Raw genomic sequence first — 19377 nt, 5'->3', positions numbered from 1 at the left:
GTCTCCTGTATTAAATGTATCTGTTAAGCCCTGCTGGCTGACACATCAGTCCACCAAACAGATATGAAATCAGATATAAGAAAAATATATTTTGTTCTGCACGTAAATGCAAAGTTTATAGAAACACCGACTGTCATACTAGCAGTTGAGGGGGAAAACAGTACTGCTATAGCCAGAATGACACAATTAGCTAATTTCTGTAGCAAACAGTATGTGCTTGTTAAGAGATGGTCTAGCAAAGATTGTAGCTGTAAGGACCTTTTATCCACTTAGGATGATTTTTCTTTTATCTTTTTTTTTTCTTTCCTTCCTTAATGTACCCTACTGTGACTTTTATACATTCAACGCAATGCTGATACATTGAGAAGTCCTGGTCTTGCAAAATGAGATGCAATCTCAAGTTAACCACAACAAATCAGGGAACATTCTTGACTGTTTTTCATACATAGTTTGAGTACTTGATACAAGTTGTGTTTAAAGACCCAAGTACTTTGAAGACTTAGTGTATTTACAATATAGAATTGTGCATGTTATGAATAATTTTTGAAGGGTTGGTCAGCAAAATGTAGAATCAACATGTTGATTTATTTATTATTCCTGCAGCTGACAGCAACCTGCTCTCTTAGAGAAGAACTCCAAGTAGCAGTCAGAAGGAATTGAAAGCAGTCTACAGTTCTAGATTCACTCAGATTGCTACACATTTATCTGGACACAATTTTTTGCTGAATTCATACATACCTAATTACATGGATCAAAATCTGGGAAGAGAGACCTGAAGTTGTGCAATATCATTGTTCCTTTTCATCATTCCATGTGTGTTCTTCTGTGTCCTCCTTCTTGTTTGTTTGTTTTGGGGGGTTGGTTTCTTTCTTTTTTTTTTTTTTGGTAAAACTATGTCCACGTTAAGTATTCATTCCTTTTCTTTATCTTGTTAAAACTGGCAAATGAACAATTTGAAAAAACAGCATTGTCATGTTGGTATTAGTCTTTATTTATTACAAGACTTGATTAAGAAAGATTTGAAGGAAAGATGAAGTGACCAATTACTGAGCTGAATGCTTTTCTAGGCACTTTGTATAGTTGAACTTTTAACACTGATATACTTACCGGGCTAAGGGAAGAAATTACTTTTATTAAAATACTTGTTAAATAGCAAAAAGGTGCGAAGGGCTAAAACTAGAGTTGAATACACAAAAAAACATTCCAAAAAGCTCAAATTTTAGCTGAAAGACAAATGTGTAAATATAACAAATAAATCAAATGATTTTTCAAGTTTTTAGGTGCAATGCTGTTATGGATGATTTCTAGTTCAAAAAAGTAATTGATCTGAATTTAACACAGAATAATGTGTAACCTGAATTTTAGCTACAGTTGTGAAACCAGATCTGTGTCTTAATTCCACCATCTGTAAGATGAAGATAATATTTGCCTCCTGTCTCAGAGGTGTCTAATAAATTACTTATACTTCAAACATATTAGACATTCCAGTTAAAGCACAGCTGTTTGTCTCCTAACCAGAGTCTGCTGCAGCTCAGTGAGTGGAAAGGGCTGGCTCTTATTCATCTGGACCTGTTCAACCATAGCCCTTCTTATGCCAGGGCTGTGTGTTTCAGGGGGGGACAGGCCCATAGTAAAACGTCTGCAAAGCAATTTGAAGGAAAAAAATACTCTTACAGCTACTTTGTGTAAGTAACCAAGTCTGTAGGTGCACCAACAGTGATCAAAAAGTGTTGCTTTAAAGCATTTTGTAGGGACTATGCAGTACGATGAAAACATTCAGTACAACAAGACTGTTTGTACTTTAGAACTGTAACTGGCAAAACAACCCCGGCACAGACCCAGAAATAGCTGAGTGGATCATCAGGCTCAATCCTCAGCAATTTCAGGCAACAGCACACGAGACATTAAAAGTCCACGTGCCCCTAGTCATTGACAGACACCACAGCCTCCCATAGCAACCTGCTATCCCATTTAAAGACTAAGAGCTGCCCCAGCAGTGCCACAGAAACAGAGCAGGTAGGGACCAAGGGCATCGCCAACATCCAAGATGCTTGCACAGCAGGGAAGTTGTTAGGTTACGGTTGCAGATTATAGTAGGAAATGGATTTTGTCTCACAACAGAAGAAAACAAAATTCCCACAAATCTGAAGCAAGAGAGATGCAATGACAAGTCGTCAATACTTAGTTTTATAAAGACCTTTATATGCTTAAAAATTCTTGCACACTACTGGAATTACCATTTGAATCATTTTACATCTGAGGATGATAATCCTTACTACCTGTTGCTGGTTCATTATCTAAATCTGGGAGAGAATCATAAAACTTGTACATAAACAACAACAAAAAAGCCTAAAGAGTTTCTTTGTGAGGAGCTAGTGTTGTAGAAGGGCTTTAACCACGTAAGGTTTTTAAAAGTTCCTACTGTCTTGCAGCTTCCCAAGGCTGAAAGCAACTACGTGTTTGGAAGGCTGGCAGTCCTCTCTTTGCAATGGCAGAAGCGTACATTTCTAGGCTAAAGGATTATGAAATACCTGAACTTACTTAGATTGCCACAGTTTCAAGACTTCGACATTTCCTGTCCTTGTGCAATCGTGGTAAAGATGAAAATTCTTGAGTCAGACTGTCAGTTAAATAAATAACAAGATGGCTGAAACCAAACATACAAGCCCTCTTCTCAGTTAAATCCTGGATTAAAATGGACTTAGAAACAAAGTGGATGCTAGTTGATTACAAAAAGTTTATTACAGACACTACATTTTTATTAAAAACATACATACTAGTTGATAACCTACAAAAAACCATGAATAAAATCTGTTCAGAAGAGGCCTTCTTGACTTAATACCCAGAGTAAAAATTAGCTTCAAGGATTAACTTTTCCTTTTATACAGCATTTAACTTTGAAGAATATAATTTATGCTAACCACCCTTTGCAAATTATCTTGCATTTAAACCTGTTCTGGGATAAGAGTTAGGGGATTTGGAATTCTTGGTATGAAATGCAAATTTAATGCCTTTTGGTAAAAAGAACAGTCTAAACATACTCTGCAAAAGCATCTTTTTGATTTAAGCAGAAGAAATAACTGTATTTGCATGCTAGCAACTGATTTATTACAATATCCACCCTGCACTGACACTTAGCTAAGTAAAAGCTGCAGAGAGGAATCTATAATGAAAAAAATATTTGTGAAAATGCCTGTACATGTTCCTAGCAGCACAAAGGTACGTACTTACTCAGCAAGAGGGGACCAACCATACCACAAAGAAACAAAAAGCCCCCAAACTTTCTCTGTCCTCTCAGTTGGAAAACAAGTAGCAATAACTTCATAAACCTATTCTTTGCAGCACCAACCCCTAGAAAATATTTGTCTTTATTTTAAATAAGGCATTTCAACAACTCCGCACACGACAGTAAATGTTCAATTCACTGCACATACTACGTGCACCTGGGCTGTCCGCACCAGACATTTTTCCTGGACACAACAGGCCCTGCTTTTGCTCACTAGAAGCACTTGTGCCAGGGTTCTCACTGCAGACAGACATGACAAACGTCTACCTTTTTAGCATCTTTTTCCTACCCTTCTGCCACATTAGTGGTAGCTTGTCTAATCAAGAATTCACACTGGGTAAGCAGACTGAGGGAGACAGACAAGCAGAAATTCAAGGGGAAAAAGATGAATTGCTCTAAACCTCTGTTTTCTGAGCAGGACAGCGCCGTCCCAGGTGCTGTCCCACTGAGGCAGAGCTCTGTTTCCAGAGTGAAAACTGTCTGATGCCCTTGAGCTCTCCAGCCTAAAACTGCTTTTTCGTGAGGTTACTTCACTGAAGGGCTCTTGCTAGATTGCCTGTTTGTTTTGGGATTTCTCCCTGTAGAAGGCTATGTACTGCACGCTCTGTTTCCTTTACAATCCCACAACAAACCACTAGTAAAGGCCCTTAACCTCCTTGCATTTTCCTCAGCCGTCATCTGAAAAAGTATCAAAGCTTTTTTTTAAAAAAAAGTATCTCACTTTTTTTTTTAAGTGTCGATTGAATAGTTCAAACAGTTCTGATAACTTTTCAAAAAGCTTTGGCTACAGAGCCTGCTACTGGTGCGCGTGAATATACATACATAGACTTCTTGTGTTATTATTGATAAATACTTTATATTTATGTGTGTGCATGTGTGACAGATCACACACTTTCAATAGACATGTAGCAAAGGCACCACACATGAGATTCCTGCTGCTCCTTAGAAATACCAAGAATTATTTGCATCAGCAATGAGCCCAGCATCACAGAACGGAAACCTGACCCAGGACCCAGGTATCCACAAGCCGTAAGAATGAAAGCCAAAGCACATTTTTCCCAATGAGAACAATCAGCCATTGGAATAATCTCCTCGGGGAAGTGGTGGGTTCCCCAGCATTGGACACTCCTAAGATTCAGCTGGACAGGGTGCGGGGCCATCTTGTCTAGACTGTGCTTTTGCCAAGAAAGGTTGGACCAGATGATCCTTAAGGTCCCTTCCAACCTAGTATTCTATGATTGAAATACCAAAACTGTAACTGGCCCTGCGGGTTGCTTCTAAAAAAAACTTTGCAGCTGCCCAACAGAGGCTATGTAACCTTGGTAGTGATGACAGCAGTACTGGGTACTGCACCCAAATGAAGACGACATTGAACATGATCCATATATTGTATCTTCTAGAGTTAAACAACATTGCTTCACCTCCCTAGAATAATTTACTGAACTCTGCTAACTGTCAGAGATAAAGTTATTATTCTGCATCTTTGGACAGTAGGAACAGAGACAGTCTTCAGGCATCTCAAACCACCACCTCTACCAAAACATCAGGAAAAGCACCACATTCAAACAAAACCCCAGCTCATCCTAGAACTGCACCTATGGCACTATCAACACCAAACACAGCCCCTGTGGCTCCAGCATTGCAGACAAACATCCTACACAGCTCCAGTGCTAAGGAAGTCATTCCTTACCTCCACACCCTGTCTGCTGTAGGATAAAAGGAACAGCGAGAGATGAAAACCGTCCAGAATATTGCAGCTTCTACTTATCTTCTTTTTCTCACCACATTGCTACATTGCTTTTCAGCCACAGACCTGAAACTGTTGTTCCAGTACTTGACTAACATGAGATAAACATTTTATTTGATTTTTTTTTTCTTTTTTGAATTGAGGCAGCCCATAAAGAGACTGTGCAGGGGGGAGTTGTGACTGCTCTGTTTTGTATTCTTTCTGTAAAAGTCGAGGAGAGAGGAAGCAAGTAGAATTCAATGCAATGCATAATTCTAAATAAACATTTTGCCTATGTTTAGCCAGCAATATAAGTAAGTAGGTCCAGAGATTTAAAAAAACCCAGAAAATAATGGAACACAGCCCAGTCCTACAAAAATATTGTTGAATTTGGAGCAAACATCATGCAGAATTTTACCACAGTGCTATACAGATATTTATTAGCTCTGTTGCTGTTCATAAATCTTGGAGACAGGGATTGACTGGGCATGTTTTTAAAGAAAGTATTTGTATTTATATATTTTTTTTAAACACCTGAATCAAACCTAGATAGCATCTTTAAAATATATTTTATGATGACAAATCATTCAATTATAATACTTGCCAATACACGCTTTGCATATAATCTATCATTAAAAGGTATTTGCAGAACATAATGAGAAAAGAAGCAAGTTCATTTCTACTCTGTTCAGATTTTCTGATCTCGTTCATCAGTGTCGTTTCCAACCATTAACCATTTTCCTGTACAGCAGTAAACAACATGACTCACCTCTTTATCTTCTCCTCTTCCTCCCAGAGGGGGAACTGCGTGGAATGCATTGTTTTGGTCATTTCGTGTACATTTGCTTTGCTGCTGTTTTTTTATGCTTGAGAAGGCAAAGAAATGCATCTCGCAGGTGGAACCGGAGGCTGAGAGTGTTGTATTTAAACTCTAGGGAGTGCCTTTTGCATTCTGGAAGTACTCTCGGAAAGCCTTGTTTCACACAGAGGAGCATTACTTGATGCTTCTATTGGGCCAGAGGCATACAAGCTGTCAAAGCTATCATCCCATGATCTCTTAGTAGCCTTGGACCCAGGCCACAGATCAACTAAAAATACTAAGGCACTCAACACAATAAAGAACTTAATGCCAAACCCAGTGTGAAATGGGAAGAAATGTTTGATATGATCCTGTTCTATGCTGCTATATTTTATAAAAGGCAAAGTTTCCCAAGCAAAATTTTGAATGCTGTATCACTGCAGTGTAAACAACCTGAGGCTAGGCACTGTCAGAATGGGACAGTCTTTAAACTAACCATCCGTAATAGAATGCGTTAACTGTAGATCGCAACAGAACTGCATATTGGTAATAAATCAAAGCATGTTCCTATGCTACTGGTTTAGCTGAGCAATCATAAGTGGGTGTTTCCAAATAATAGTAGTTGTATTATGTTTGTGACTTCACCAAAATCTCTTCTCATCGTCAAGAAAAGCTGTGACCAGGTTCAGCTTCAGCCCACCATTCTTCATCCAACAGGTTATCTCATCTAGTGTTATTTATAGGAGCTAGGTGTTGAGGTAGTTACACCTCGTTAGACCTCACTATAAGCTGCTGGCTTTTCAGCCCATATCCTCCCTTCAGTTTAATGAGACCATACATACATGGATTCCACATATCAGATCTAATGATAAAAACGATGCCCATTTTACTGCTTCTCCCCTCCTGGCCACTACCACTTTCAGATGGCACAGCGGTATCACGTGGCGCACCATGGCAATTGCTGCAGACATCCAGGAAACCGAGCATGAATTTCTACCCCTCCTTGGCTACTGGCAGGAAACCACTTATCAGTGCTACTAAAAAAATACATAGAAAAAGAAATACAGTTTGTAAGTTTTATGATAAAGGTCCTACCAAGTGCAGAAAACTATTTGCTGCTATATGAGTTATTAGTTTGCCTTTGGTTAACTTCGCTGGCTTTGCTGAGGACTGAGAAGAGTTGATACCAGCAATCGTTGGCTAAAGCCTAGTACACAGAGTGGGTTTCTCTAGCATTAGTCAGTCAATTCAATGTTTGAAAGCAGGAGAAAGTGCTCCTGCAAATGAGGTGCTGACTATATCCATCTGAAGTAGTACGTACATTCCCTGAATCTTAGGCCACGCTGAAAATCCTTGATTTGTGATTCCATTAGAGTATCTGCTGTTTTCTGGTAGGTACTTAAGTTCAGTAGTACTGAACACTGAAGCTGTTTGAGAACTTGCACCAATTGTGCTTTCCCTAATTCATTGTACCTGGGACTCGAGACTGATGAAGCAATTCACCATTCTGGAGAGCTGCTTCAGGCAGAATGCAGCAGCTTCAGGAGAAGCAATGGAAAAACGATCCCAGCATAGACCTTCCAGCTCAGACTGACACCACTGAGTTGCTGATCCCTGCCACAGAAGAGCATCAAAATGAAGTACGTTGATGACCAAAGACTAAGGGTGGGCAATTCAAAATGTAACACATTGAAAACATACCAGACCTTCCATTCGGCCTTTAGCAAGCAAGGTGTTATTTTCCTTTAGAGAGTTCAGAATGTAAATCTTTGTTGTTGCATCAGGAAGGTGAGTATTTCCTATTGTTTGGGAGCTAAAAAGTCAGAGTGAAAGCACAGACTACTTGATCATGGCTAACTACAAAGTCCTCAGCTGAAGCTGGAGATCAGGTCCACGATATGGCTGGTGTTTGTGCTCGACCAAAGAGGACAATGAAAATCTTAGGATTTTCATTGCTGCAAAGAAGCAGGGAAGTTGACTGCATATTGCACAGTATGTCCTTTGTGCAATGTATCTAAGATGAGGCGAAACTCAGTTGTGGGTGAAATTTCAAAGAGCATTTCAGTGGCCTTGAGAGATGAATCTACAGTCGGAAGGATTGTTCGCTTTCTGCTAAGTACCATTTATGCTAATTTTCATGGCATTGCTTGCTTAAAAGATGCTAAGACTGCCAAAATATTTGAAAAGGACACAACTGGAAGAAGAGGCGTTATATGCATGAAATAGAACAAGAATCTTTTTTATTCTATACAAAGAATGACTGAATTTTTACACTTAAGTTTGAATGTGCAATACGTAAATAGCATAACTGTTTAGACTTAATTTTATCTGAACTGAATTTATCCGAGAAAGTCACTTTAAAAAAATGCATTCTTCATCTATGATTTTAACTTGGGAAGACTTTTATAAAGAGCGTCTATTTTTAAGACAATGCAAGTTCTCTGTGTTGAGGAACAGGTGGTTCTGTCTCTTTGCATATTAATTTGCAATTATAAAACAATGTCGTTTCCTTAGAGGAGGTAAAAGCAGAGCTATAAACTGTCAATTTTCTCTTCTGCTGGGAACAATCAGTTTACAAAGAATATTCACTGTGAGGTACATAGATACGAACCTTCCTGATAAACATCTCCACTGGAGAAAAAGGGCTGTCAGAAGACCTCCCATCTCCACATATCAGAATGGGTCATGGGGAAGAAGCTCTTTCAAAAGGGAGGTAGAATTGTGCCCCAAAAACCCACAGGCATACAAACATGGAGCTAGCCTGGAGAACAGTAAATACGAGTCAAATATGTGTTATGTCTGACTTCACAAGTTTTGCAGAAAAGCAGCAATTCTATGGCAGACGGCATTGGAAAGCAGACCTAGCTCATTGCTCTATTCTTAAAGCCCGTTACACAGAAATTCCCCCAAAAGATCAATAAAGAGCAAAAAGATAAATGACCCTCTTTTGTGAAAAGCAGAGCACTTTGCCAAGGGAGCCTGCTCCAACCCCAGCTTCTTAACACAGGAAACACTGCCGTACAATCTCTTTAAACATAGACATCTCAAGTTAGGCAAACCTAAGAACAATCGTTTTAAGAAGGAATCGACTGTCACAATAACTCGTGTATTGCTGTGCAGCCAGTGCAATATTGCTGTTTCTTAAGTGACCTTCAAGGACTTGTGCTTTAAATTGAATATAAACTTCAGATCATGTTCGTTCTGATGAAAAAACTGTTTCCTAAGAACCTCCCATCTTTAAACTTGTCAAAGAAGGGATGCAGGTTTATACTGTCATCACCTTCACCCCGCCACCAAATCCTTGGTAAATCATTCAGCTGCTACGAGCAGCAGAATTGACATGAAAACCAAATTAAGAAAAAAAATATTAAGAAAAGTCAAGATACTTGCAGAAGGGAGACCATTTTTTTCACCAGCAAGTTTCTTATAGAAGCAAAAATGTGACTAGTGAAAGCTGGTAAAGAGAAGCTTTCCATGCATAACTAGAAATGCGCAGGATTCAGAGCTCCTCCCTGCAGTGTTTCTTGCACACCGAGATTTTCTCACATCATTTCAACTAAGTAGGTACTTGGAAAAAGTGATGATTCCTTCTCAACTGCTAGCAGTATGAATTCAAACAAACATTTAAGCTAACTGAGATTAAATCCGTGAATCTTTAAAGTTATGTTGTTTGTTTTTTTCCAATTGTTCCCTTTTATGTTGTAACTTGCTTAGTAAATGTTGCGAACGCAAGAAAAAGGCACACGATTGAAAAATGAATTACACAGATGTAAGTATTCAAAAAGCCACTGTTGGAAAAACAATATTTTTCAGGGTTATGGTTGGTTTGAGAGGTTTTTGCCATGTTATTACATTAGATTAACGTTTTATGCCTCACCTTTAAAATCTCAAATGATTTGGTTTCTCACTGACTTGAAAGAGAAGGAAAAATAATTCTTAAGTGTCAGTAATTTTCTGCACCAAAGTTTGCAACAAACAGGACATCAAAGAAGAAAAAGTTACGACACTGCCGAGGCTCCAGAGTGCATTCCATTTTCTGGGGCGGATTTGGCTTGGTGCAGGGCAGCTTGAATTCTGAAATGTGTTCTTGTTTCCATGGAGTAATTCTTGTAGTTTTGTCTAAAACAAAAGCAGAACCACTCTGATGAATATATATATTTAAAACATTTTCAAATTATCTTTATATTATTTTTCTAAGCAAAACAACTGTAGACAGCAAAAAAACCTTTCTTCACAAGCTCCTTTGTTGCCTACTCTAAAATACAAGGCATGTGTTCCTAGCCAAACAATGCAGCTCTTTGTTCTTTATTTGTAGTTCCACTGTCTGGCAATTACCAGAAAAATATAGCTTAATAAGAAATTGAATCTGGTCCACTCCGTCAAAATATTGAGTCCATATTAAATATCTGTAACATCCACTTAGTTTACATTCAGAAATGAGATTGTTTTTCCTCTCTCAAAGTATAAGTGACAAATTTGAATACAAACATTTTCAGGATTTTTTTATATAATGTTAATAAGATAGACTCATCTTAATTCAGCAGACACATTTCAAGAAAGTAGGGCGGGGGGGGAGAAAGAGAGAGAGAGAAGCTATCCTGAACCAGAAGAGGGAAACACCCTGTCTCCATCCTATGGTTGTCAATGATGTGTACTGTGTGTAGGAAATCAGGCCAGACAATTTGTTGTCCTAGAAGCTTGCAAAGAGAAAGTGGGCACACAGGAGACTCTGTATCAGCTTTCAAGGAGTAATTCACCAGCCCAGGGAAAGACTGGCAGGACTTCCCCCACAAACATCTAATGGCTGACTCAGCAGTGTCATCTGCCTATAGTCTCCAGTAGGTATGTCACGCCCTAAAGAGTTACAGAAACATTAAAAGAATCTGTATTTTCATGGAAAAGCTTATATAAAAAAAGAAAATTTGCCCCTAGGACCACATAGGAAGTGCAGATCCTACTTAATAGGAATTAACATGTCAGCTCCCGCAGGATGGATACAGAATCCAGATACCAAAGAGGATTATACCATGCTAATTTTCTTTTAGAAGGTATTTGTCATCTTTACAGAAACATAACATTAAGTATTAAACAGTCTGTGTACCTTAAAAGCATTTCAGTTCAAAATTAGTAATTCAAATCAAGCATGGAAGCATGGTATCTGTTACTATGGCAGTTTATAAAAACAAGGAATTCCACTCCCATCCTACACCAGCTTGTAATTTTATGTATGCAACACCCAAGAGGCTGACTGAGAAAAGGAGGTGACTGGGTTCTGCTGTATGCTGATCTGAAACTCTCTGGAGTTTTTTCTCTATATTAAGTAGATTTTGTCATGCAGATACTGTATTTCTCATCAGTAGGCTGCTACTCTTGCTTGTAGTTCACAGTCATACAAATAGAAATAGAAATATTTCCATACATGACCATGCCAAAGCTGTTTATCATCTCATTCTGCTCTTTCTCCCAGAGCTGAAACATTCAAGCCAGCAGCAGTATGTGGATTTAGGTCAAATAAATCAAGCGTCATGCACAAGCCAAGCGCTCGTCTGCGCTCCTGCCAAGTGCAAACATAATTCTGCAGTCCTGACACCCACCACGGACAACGCCTTCTCCCTCTAGTGGCTGCAGAGACATTGAGCATTTTTAGCTGAAAACTTATAAACCCTGAGCATTTTAATGCAGCTTAACAGCTACAGGTGGAAATGTAAGGACTGCACTTTTTATTATGACTGACTGAAACAAGGCGGGGGGGTTTGTGGTGGGGTTTTTTTTTGCATATCATTACAGTGTCCATAAGTTCTTTGAGCATAGCAAGTCTGAGTATTAGCTATTCATACACTGGGTAACAACAAATTTTTAAGAGCTGCTGTCTGCTGGTGCTCCTCTTTAAGCCTAACACCTTCCCTCGAGGGGGCCTGTGGCATGAGCCACACACAGCTATCAGGGGAAAAGTGCAATGGCTGAGCAGCAAGCGATAGAAGTACCAGATGGAATGAGAACCTCTGAATCATTAATTTCTAGATCTCTTCTTCAGAGATTTGAACAAAGGAAATGAGGACAGGAGGAGAGGCGTGCTTTGAGGACTGTGAAACCAGCTGAAACGCTTTCCATTGCATTTTGCCAATGCAATTTTTGCTCCTCTTAATATCTTCCATGAATCTACAGAGAACCAGGCTCAGAAGCATAGGAGATTAAGAATTGCATATTTTAATTTTTGTGTTGACAGGCTTTTGGCACAATCTTCGGTAGCTGATTAACCACTCTGTCTTGCGTAGTGGACCGACTCGGACAAAAGCTCATAATAAAAACTCTGACCTCTTTGAAACTTGGGGCCAGACATCAGTTTTGTAGCTGCTCACACCTGCGGCACTGACTGGTGTGACTCTCTGCACTTGGAAAGATGCAGACATCTGGACTCATTCAGGATCCAGGCAGAGAGGTGAACTACCCTGCTGCAGGATGCTTGAAGAGGGCGAGGGTTGTTTGGTTTGGATTCCCTCCCCTCCCTCCCCCAAGAAATTTTGGCTCAGCAGAGAAGTAAAGGCTCGGACAGAGGCAAACCCAGTATTTTGTTAATTTTATAATAAAGAACATACAAGATCAAGTCCAACTATTCCTGATAAACCTACTTTGCTAGAAAAATGAATCGCACAAAATAGTAAAAGCAGGTGTTTCAGTTGCCTTTCAGATGAAACAATACAAAGATACTAAATACAACCTGAAGCCTTATCTTAAATGTACTTCATCAAGGAAAGAAAACAGCACTGCTAGCTATCAATTTGAGTAATGCTATTTTAGCCGTAACACAGAGCTTTGATTTAATTAATACATCTTTTATGAATAAGTAAATAGACTACAAAGATTATTACATTTTGTTACACATGGATTATTTCTTATGGAAGCCTTTGACATTCCTATTAACATCTTTAAAATTTTTTTGCTCTTAGCAGAACGGATGGGTAAGTCACAGACTGAACGATCAGATAATGTCTACCACTAGAAAGTTCCAAACCAAAACCAAGGCAGGCGTGCTTCCACTGAAAAAATGAAATGAGTTTCCATGATATTAATGAAATGTTTCTGCTTCCCACTAACCAGTAAAATACCATACTGACCCATCGGACATCAGCACAGGCTTTTCATTTGCTTACTTTGCTTTTTCCAGTAGTTTTATTGCTTCTTCTCTTCTGCCCTGGTCTAGATACAGTATCGCCAGCTCCAGCAAGGCATTTGGAATTAGATAATGGTCATATTTTATCTTCTTCTCACTGCATTGGAAAAGAAATAGCCTCAAGATCTTGAAATGATATATTGTTTCCCTCATTTAACAGCTCCAAACACAAATAAACAGGAGATTAGCTAAGATCAGAAGGAGCAATCAATCTCTATTACAACACTTGTCATGTTCTCTATCCAAAGCTACCTTCCAGGTTATTAAAAGTACATTTTGCGTAACCATCCTACACAGTACGTTATTTCTCAAGATTACAAAATATTGCCTTTATTATGAGGGAAGTATTAGAAACGATGACAGTATTATGAGCGCTATCCATGTGAACTGACAAAAAGAGATGCCATTCACTGCATGATGTATAGAAGTTCCAAGTATAATCATGCTGCCACCTGTCTCTGCAGACTGCATTTGGCCTTTTGGGTACAGCTTGTTCATGACTGGTAAGAGGAAGGGAGCAAGAAAAAGGAAGTGGTATCTCAAAAATTTTACGTGCTTATTTTCTTCTTTTTTGGGGGACTATATCTGAAAAGCACAGATTTGCAATTCTTCTTCCATATGTGGCTAACAACACTGGCAATTAAAATTACAATTCCTTGATATCAAAGCAACTGAAATAAATACTAAATATACAGCAGTCCTCTCCCTTCTATTCACATCACGGTTGCATCTCCTCTTACTTGAAATGAATGGTTACTGAGAAATTCAAGAGCTCTCCTATATGCCAGGTATGAAAACTTACTTTAAATAGATGTAATTAAAATGGTCTTCTGCTTCTGAGATCTTGCCCAAATGCTTGAGGCATAAGCCCTTTAACAGTTTTATCACGCACTGGTCATCTGCTAGTAATTCTGTAGCTGCAAGATGAAGTAAATGGCACATTTTAGAAAACTCTAGAGCAGCAAAAACTTTCCTATCTGTAGGGAAGCTTTTATACAGGTAGGTGTGAGCACAATCCATTTACGGGAACACAGAATGGAAGGAACTAACTGGTCAATTTAGTTCATTTAATGCAGACACAAACACACATCATCCTTTTCATAAACTGATCAAACTTTGTCTAAAAATTGTTGGGCTGTTCTTTCCCTCCCTACTCCCACTGAAAGGCTATTCCACAATCGTATTGTTCTGACAACTAAAAACTGATTTAAGGTGTCCACTTTGGAAATATCAAGATCCAATTTATAATCTCTTAACCTTATGCCTTTATTGCCCTTTAGTATGTATAGCTCTTCTCCTTCCTTGACTTCTAGTCACATGACCTATTCGTATGCCAGCATTTTAGCACTTTTGTTTGGCTAAACAAAAATATGCCAGACTTTGCTACCCGCACCTCAGATACCCTCATCTTCTTACCATACCTTCTTTTCACCTCTTTTGAGTTTATACTTCTGAGTACCCAGAGCCTTACCAGCCTTACCAGTGCCTAGTTCAAAGTCATTACTATCAACACCCTCCATCAGAAATTTTTTGCATAATACTTTTCAAAGAAAACATCTGGCTTTTTCATAGGCAGCTTAAAGTTTACAAGCAAAATCTTCAGCTTGCTTGCTCATTTCCAATTCATGAAATACTAACTAAAAAGAATTTCTGCAAAATGTCTGATACTGCATCTCATGCTATTGAATGTCACCCTGTTTTCACTACTCCAAACCTTACCTGGTTCTTCCTCTGCCACTCCAGCTGATTAAATGCTGACACATACAGCATGAAACAGCTGCTTCCCTTTGGACTATGCAGTTGGAGGCCTTGATCCTACAACTGGAGTCACTTCTACTGCTAAGTCCCACAGAGGCCCCTAAATACATATGTCACCAAAGCAAATCGCAGGGAAGATGCCTGAAGACTATGCAGCAAACTAACTTAGAAGGAACAGGGAAGAGGACAAAAGTTGACACACTAAGTATGTGCACAGTGAGATGACTCAGGGCCACAGAAGAGTTATTTCATAAGAATAAAAAAAAAAAAAAAAAGCAGATCAGTTGTCTCTTCTGGACATCTGTCCCAAGAACATGTTCACATGCCATGTATTTCTTCCTCCTATAACACATCCTACAAACTGCCCTGGATTGTACAAGCAAACATTTAGGGACCGATCCTAGATGCAAATCTGATATACATAATTGTATTTCTAGATGTTACTTCCACTAACAGACTTCCTTTTACACCTCACATGGTATAATGCTGCTAGGAGCACATCTTCAAATTCATAATTTTATAGGGTTAGATTGTTGCATCTAACAGTAATAAAGAGAAAATACTTGAAAATACAATAGTTTAGCCCCAAACACTGACAGGAAAGCTCAAGGAAAGCATGATGCCTGGAAACAGCAAATCTCTATTTGGAACAGGTAATACTTTAAATTGTTGGCGTATTTAAAATATATCCCACTTTTCATTTACATATCCTCACAGTGTTTTATAAACATGAATCAGCTTCTATGAATCCCTGCAAAAAGCCAGCTTTATCCACAATTTACCAACTAAGATAAAAAGAGAACAGAGAAATAACTCACTTATTCAAAATAATGTAACAAAATGGGTGACACAGAAGGTGAAAGGGTCAAAAGCCTTCTTCTAAGATGTCACCTTCACTGAAAATATTTTTCCATTCTCTTTTTCAATCAGTTAAAAAGGAGATAGCTTTAGCCAGTCTTTCAAGCAACTATTTCAAATCTTGTGTAACACAGTGTGCACAGGAAGACCAAGGTCCTAGAAAAGACTGCAATGCAGTGATTTAGCCCATATTCCTTTGTCAACAGGGGCTTGATCTTTTTGCAGGAAGGTAGTATATAATAATAAGATCAAATATTTGGTAAGAAAAACTTTGTGAGAAAAGCTGTGCAGACTGGTTGCACTCCCATAGGAGTTGGGAAAGATTGGCAAGAAATAAACATCAATTCAACTTTCTCACGGATGGCTAATTAAGAGACTGACAGAAGATGTGGTAGCAGAACCTGTTCCAGTTGAATACTGCCTTAGGGTCATTCATAGTGCAAAGGAAGCCCACCCCTGATGTCCCAGCTTTCTACAGCATACTGTTGACACACAAATACCACTCAGCCCAAGGTCACATCATAAGTTGACAGCACTTCTAAAACAGAAGACCAACTTTTTTCCTTCTATTTATCCTTCAAAACTAAAATCCAGTATCTGAGGACAACAAAGCTTCAAGATCCAAGCAATCAAGTCAATGCATATGCTGATTTTGATCTAGCAAAATAAACAGTCTTTTAATACATGTCATAAACTATTCCTAATACACATCTGTGGATGGAAAATCACTTGCTACTATTGTAAGTTATTGCTATATTAAAAAGGAAAATTATTCTTATCTGCATAAACAGTTTATGTTTCATTATCTGTGTTCCTTCTATGATCAGATTAACTTTACTAATGAGTGTCTCTCTTTATTTACAGATAATATCTTTAGCTATTGCACTGTAAAATACCTGCTTAAACTGTATCACTGATTACCTGAACTTCTTGCCAATGCTTCTTCTGCTTCAATTAAAGTTTCTAACATGCCTTCTGTTAAGTTGGGACATTTTCCAATTACAGCATAGCCATTCCAGATATACATCATTTCCTAGGGTCAGGGAGAAATGACAGCATCATTAATTACACTACTAGATAAATGGAGTTAGCAAATACTTTAGTTTATCCCTGTATGATGAAAAAGTTACAGATTCCTTAAATAAACAGTCATTTTGTCAAAGCATATTTTCATTGCAACTGAAAACTTGTTACATTGGTTTCAGAACAAATTAGCCCTGGAAGACAACTGAAGAGCCATTTACTACACACAATGCAAGGAGGATAGCTTGAACAGAATGCAAACACAATCTCACTTATAGATGAAGGCGAGTACCAACAGAACAAACAGACTTAAAACATTCATGGCACATGGCTGACTGTCCCTTGATTAAGGTCTCTTGTTTTTCAGTTCTATCCTAGCCGGGGCAGTAATAACTATAAATAACTACAATGTATTGCTACCATAGAAAAAAATATGAAGTCTCAGGACAATAAAATAAAACAAAAGGCAAACCAAAACCCCCTAACATTTACGCCAAACTTCAAACAAACCAACAGAATTTTAGAGCCAAACTGTAAATCCTTTAAATTCCTCAGGTTTGTTTGATGTTCCCACAGAAAGTAACTTATTTCTTATTCAACTGTTCTTAAATTCTATTAAGAACTATTGGTTTAATTCCTATTTGTTATTGGGGTTCTCTCTTAGAGTATATCACCAGACCAAATGTGCCCATTGCCACTAGCAATCACAAAGTTCAAGATGGAAATATTATATAGACTTACGACTGGTCCTCATGACAAGTTATTTATTCTAAGACCGAGTCTGTATTTGATAATTTAAAGCTTTTTGATAAAACTTCTGTATGGAATAACTGAGTTCTGGAACCATAGTACAAAAAGCTGTCAGGCTAGAATAGATGAAACAGCATGTTAACCCCAATCACTGTTGCTTTCACCATCTGGTCTCTATTGATTAGAAAACCTGTGCTGAGCTTACTGTATGTGGTGCAGATTTGTTAACACGGTTTTGAAACAGAAGTATTCAAACTACAGTTATTCTAGGCTAAATCCCTGAGCTAAGACTTGCTTGAGGACTCACTCCTCTCAGCAAGTCCCTTCACAGTGAAAAAAAAAAAAAAAAAAATCCTAGAGATAAGATTCTGCACCCAATTCCACATCCTCAGAGTGCTTTTATCTGTTCAGCTACGGCATCTGCTGCCTCAGAAATGCAACTGCAGCAGAAACAAAGGACGCAGTGCCCGGCGACTCCAAGGAGAGCTCTTACTACCTGTTCTGCTAAAATCCCATTCGAATAGCCTAGCCAAACCCCAGGCGTGTGCATTTCTTACTCTCTACAATCTCTGAAACCTGAAAGGCACAAAGTAACCTAATTATTTCTCTCATTTCAGTCTTAAGGCTTAGTGGAAGTGGCCTCTAGTGAATACTCACGCTATGCTGTAACATCTATATTTCTTCAAAAGGCACTGTGTCACATACCCAGCTGGTGGGCTGAGAAATGACTACTCACTGGTGTCTCCAAGAGCCTCTCCTTGTTCAGGCATTTTCTTAAAGAGTATTTACTAATCATCCATCTGTTTCTCACACACAACAGCTCAAAGCACTGCAAATGTTAACACCACTGCACTTGGCAAACCTGTGGACTCAAAATCCTTTTATGTTCTTTTAGGTGTTCTTTGCAGACAGATTTTTGTAAGTGCACCATGAGTGAGGCAATGGGTGCCTTATGCAGCTGTTCTCATCTGGCCACAGGGAACTGGCCAGCATTACAGGCCAAAAGAGAAAATAAAAAAAATAAAAAAAAAAAATAAACCGTATGCAATGGTTTTCTGGAGTGGCTAAAGGATTTGGTTGTTTCAACCCAGCACCCATGAGTTGCCCTGGAGAGCACCAAATTGCAAACATTCAGAGGCACATTAAATAGATGCTTACATGCAGTCCCCAATTCTCGCATTGTTTCCTTGATTTCCCCCCCCCCCCCTCATAACTTGTACCTTAAAGTCTTCTTTTAGTAGTCTCAGTAAATGACACATGACAGAAGAGACCTAGGGCAAAGTTCCTCAAAAGGGAATCAAAAGAAAGCTGTTAGGAGCATGCTAGTCTATAGCTGGAATAATGAGTTACACATGCAACACATTTACGTGTCACAAACAACTGGCTTAGTTCCCTGTGGCTGGTGCATGCCCCAGTTTTACAGCATTCCTTGCATTCATTTGGCTTTGCTTTGGGAACATTCCAGTCTCCTGCAGAGGTTTTACCTTAGAAACATGGAAAGATACTATTCTAATTATCTCGTTTTTATTTCCGTAAATTAAAAAAAAAGTTAGTAAGGGAGGTGGGGGTGGGGGCAGGGATATTTCTAACTTACCAAAGGTGGAACAGGCAAAGGAATGGGGTTTGAAGAAAGATATCGTCGAGCTTTCCGAATTGCAAACTTTTCTGTAGGCAGAGATTTCCCTGCAATTTTCAGTTTCAAACTGGGAACAATCCTGAAAGTTTAAAGGAAAATGTAAGGAATTTTTCCTCTGTGAACCTCTGGGAAAAAAACCATTCAAACTTAAAAAAAAAAAAAAAAAATCAAACCAATGAGAACTTAAAAAAGCTGTTACACACTGAGCTATAGCTACCTCTGGGGAAGCTGAGCAATACATATTCATAAAAGCTGTCTTTATGCAGGGCACATATATCTCTAGGCTTCCTCTTTAATCAAGCAGGAGGAAGAGGGACTCTTCCCCACCCACGGAATAATAATGATTAACCTAACTCATAAAGTGCCCATC

General features: G+C 38.7%; 1 protein-coding gene across 4 annotated transcripts in view; it reads right to left on the bottom strand.

Annotated features, from left to right (window-relative positions):
• Nucleotides 1-9558: 9558 nt before the first annotated feature.
• Nucleotides 9559-19377, bottom strand: part of TTC39A (tetratricopeptide repeat domain 39A) — a 47392-nt gene continuing 37573 nt past the window's right edge. For 3 of the 4 annotated variants that reach the window (XM_069788760.1, XM_069788759.1, XM_069788761.1), the window contains 5 exons: nucleotides 18966-19086; nucleotides 16520-16631; nucleotides 13785-13899; nucleotides 12963-13079; nucleotides 9559-9930 (listed from right to left, as the gene is read on the bottom strand). In XM_069788760.1, the coding sequence (XP_069644861.1) occupies nucleotides 9810-9930; nucleotides 12963-13079; nucleotides 13785-13899; nucleotides 16520-16631; nucleotides 18966-19086 (586 nt within the window). In that variant the 3' untranslated portion in view covers nucleotides 9559-9809. Of the gene's footprint in view, nucleotides 9931-12962; nucleotides 13080-13784; nucleotides 13900-16519; nucleotides 16632-18591; nucleotides 18866-18965; nucleotides 19087-19377 lie in introns of those variants that run through there. The other variant, XM_069788762.1, reaches the window with a different exon arrangement.

The sequence above is a fragment of the Haliaeetus albicilla genome, chromosome 8, assembly GCF_947461875.1.
Source record: "Haliaeetus albicilla chromosome 8, bHalAlb1.1, whole genome shotgun sequence".
NCBI lineage: Eukaryota > Metazoa > Chordata > Aves > Accipitriformes > Accipitridae > Haliaeetus > Haliaeetus albicilla.
The sequence above is the reverse complement of the archived record's forward strand: the minus strand, read 5'-3'. Positions and strand labels throughout refer to the sequence as shown.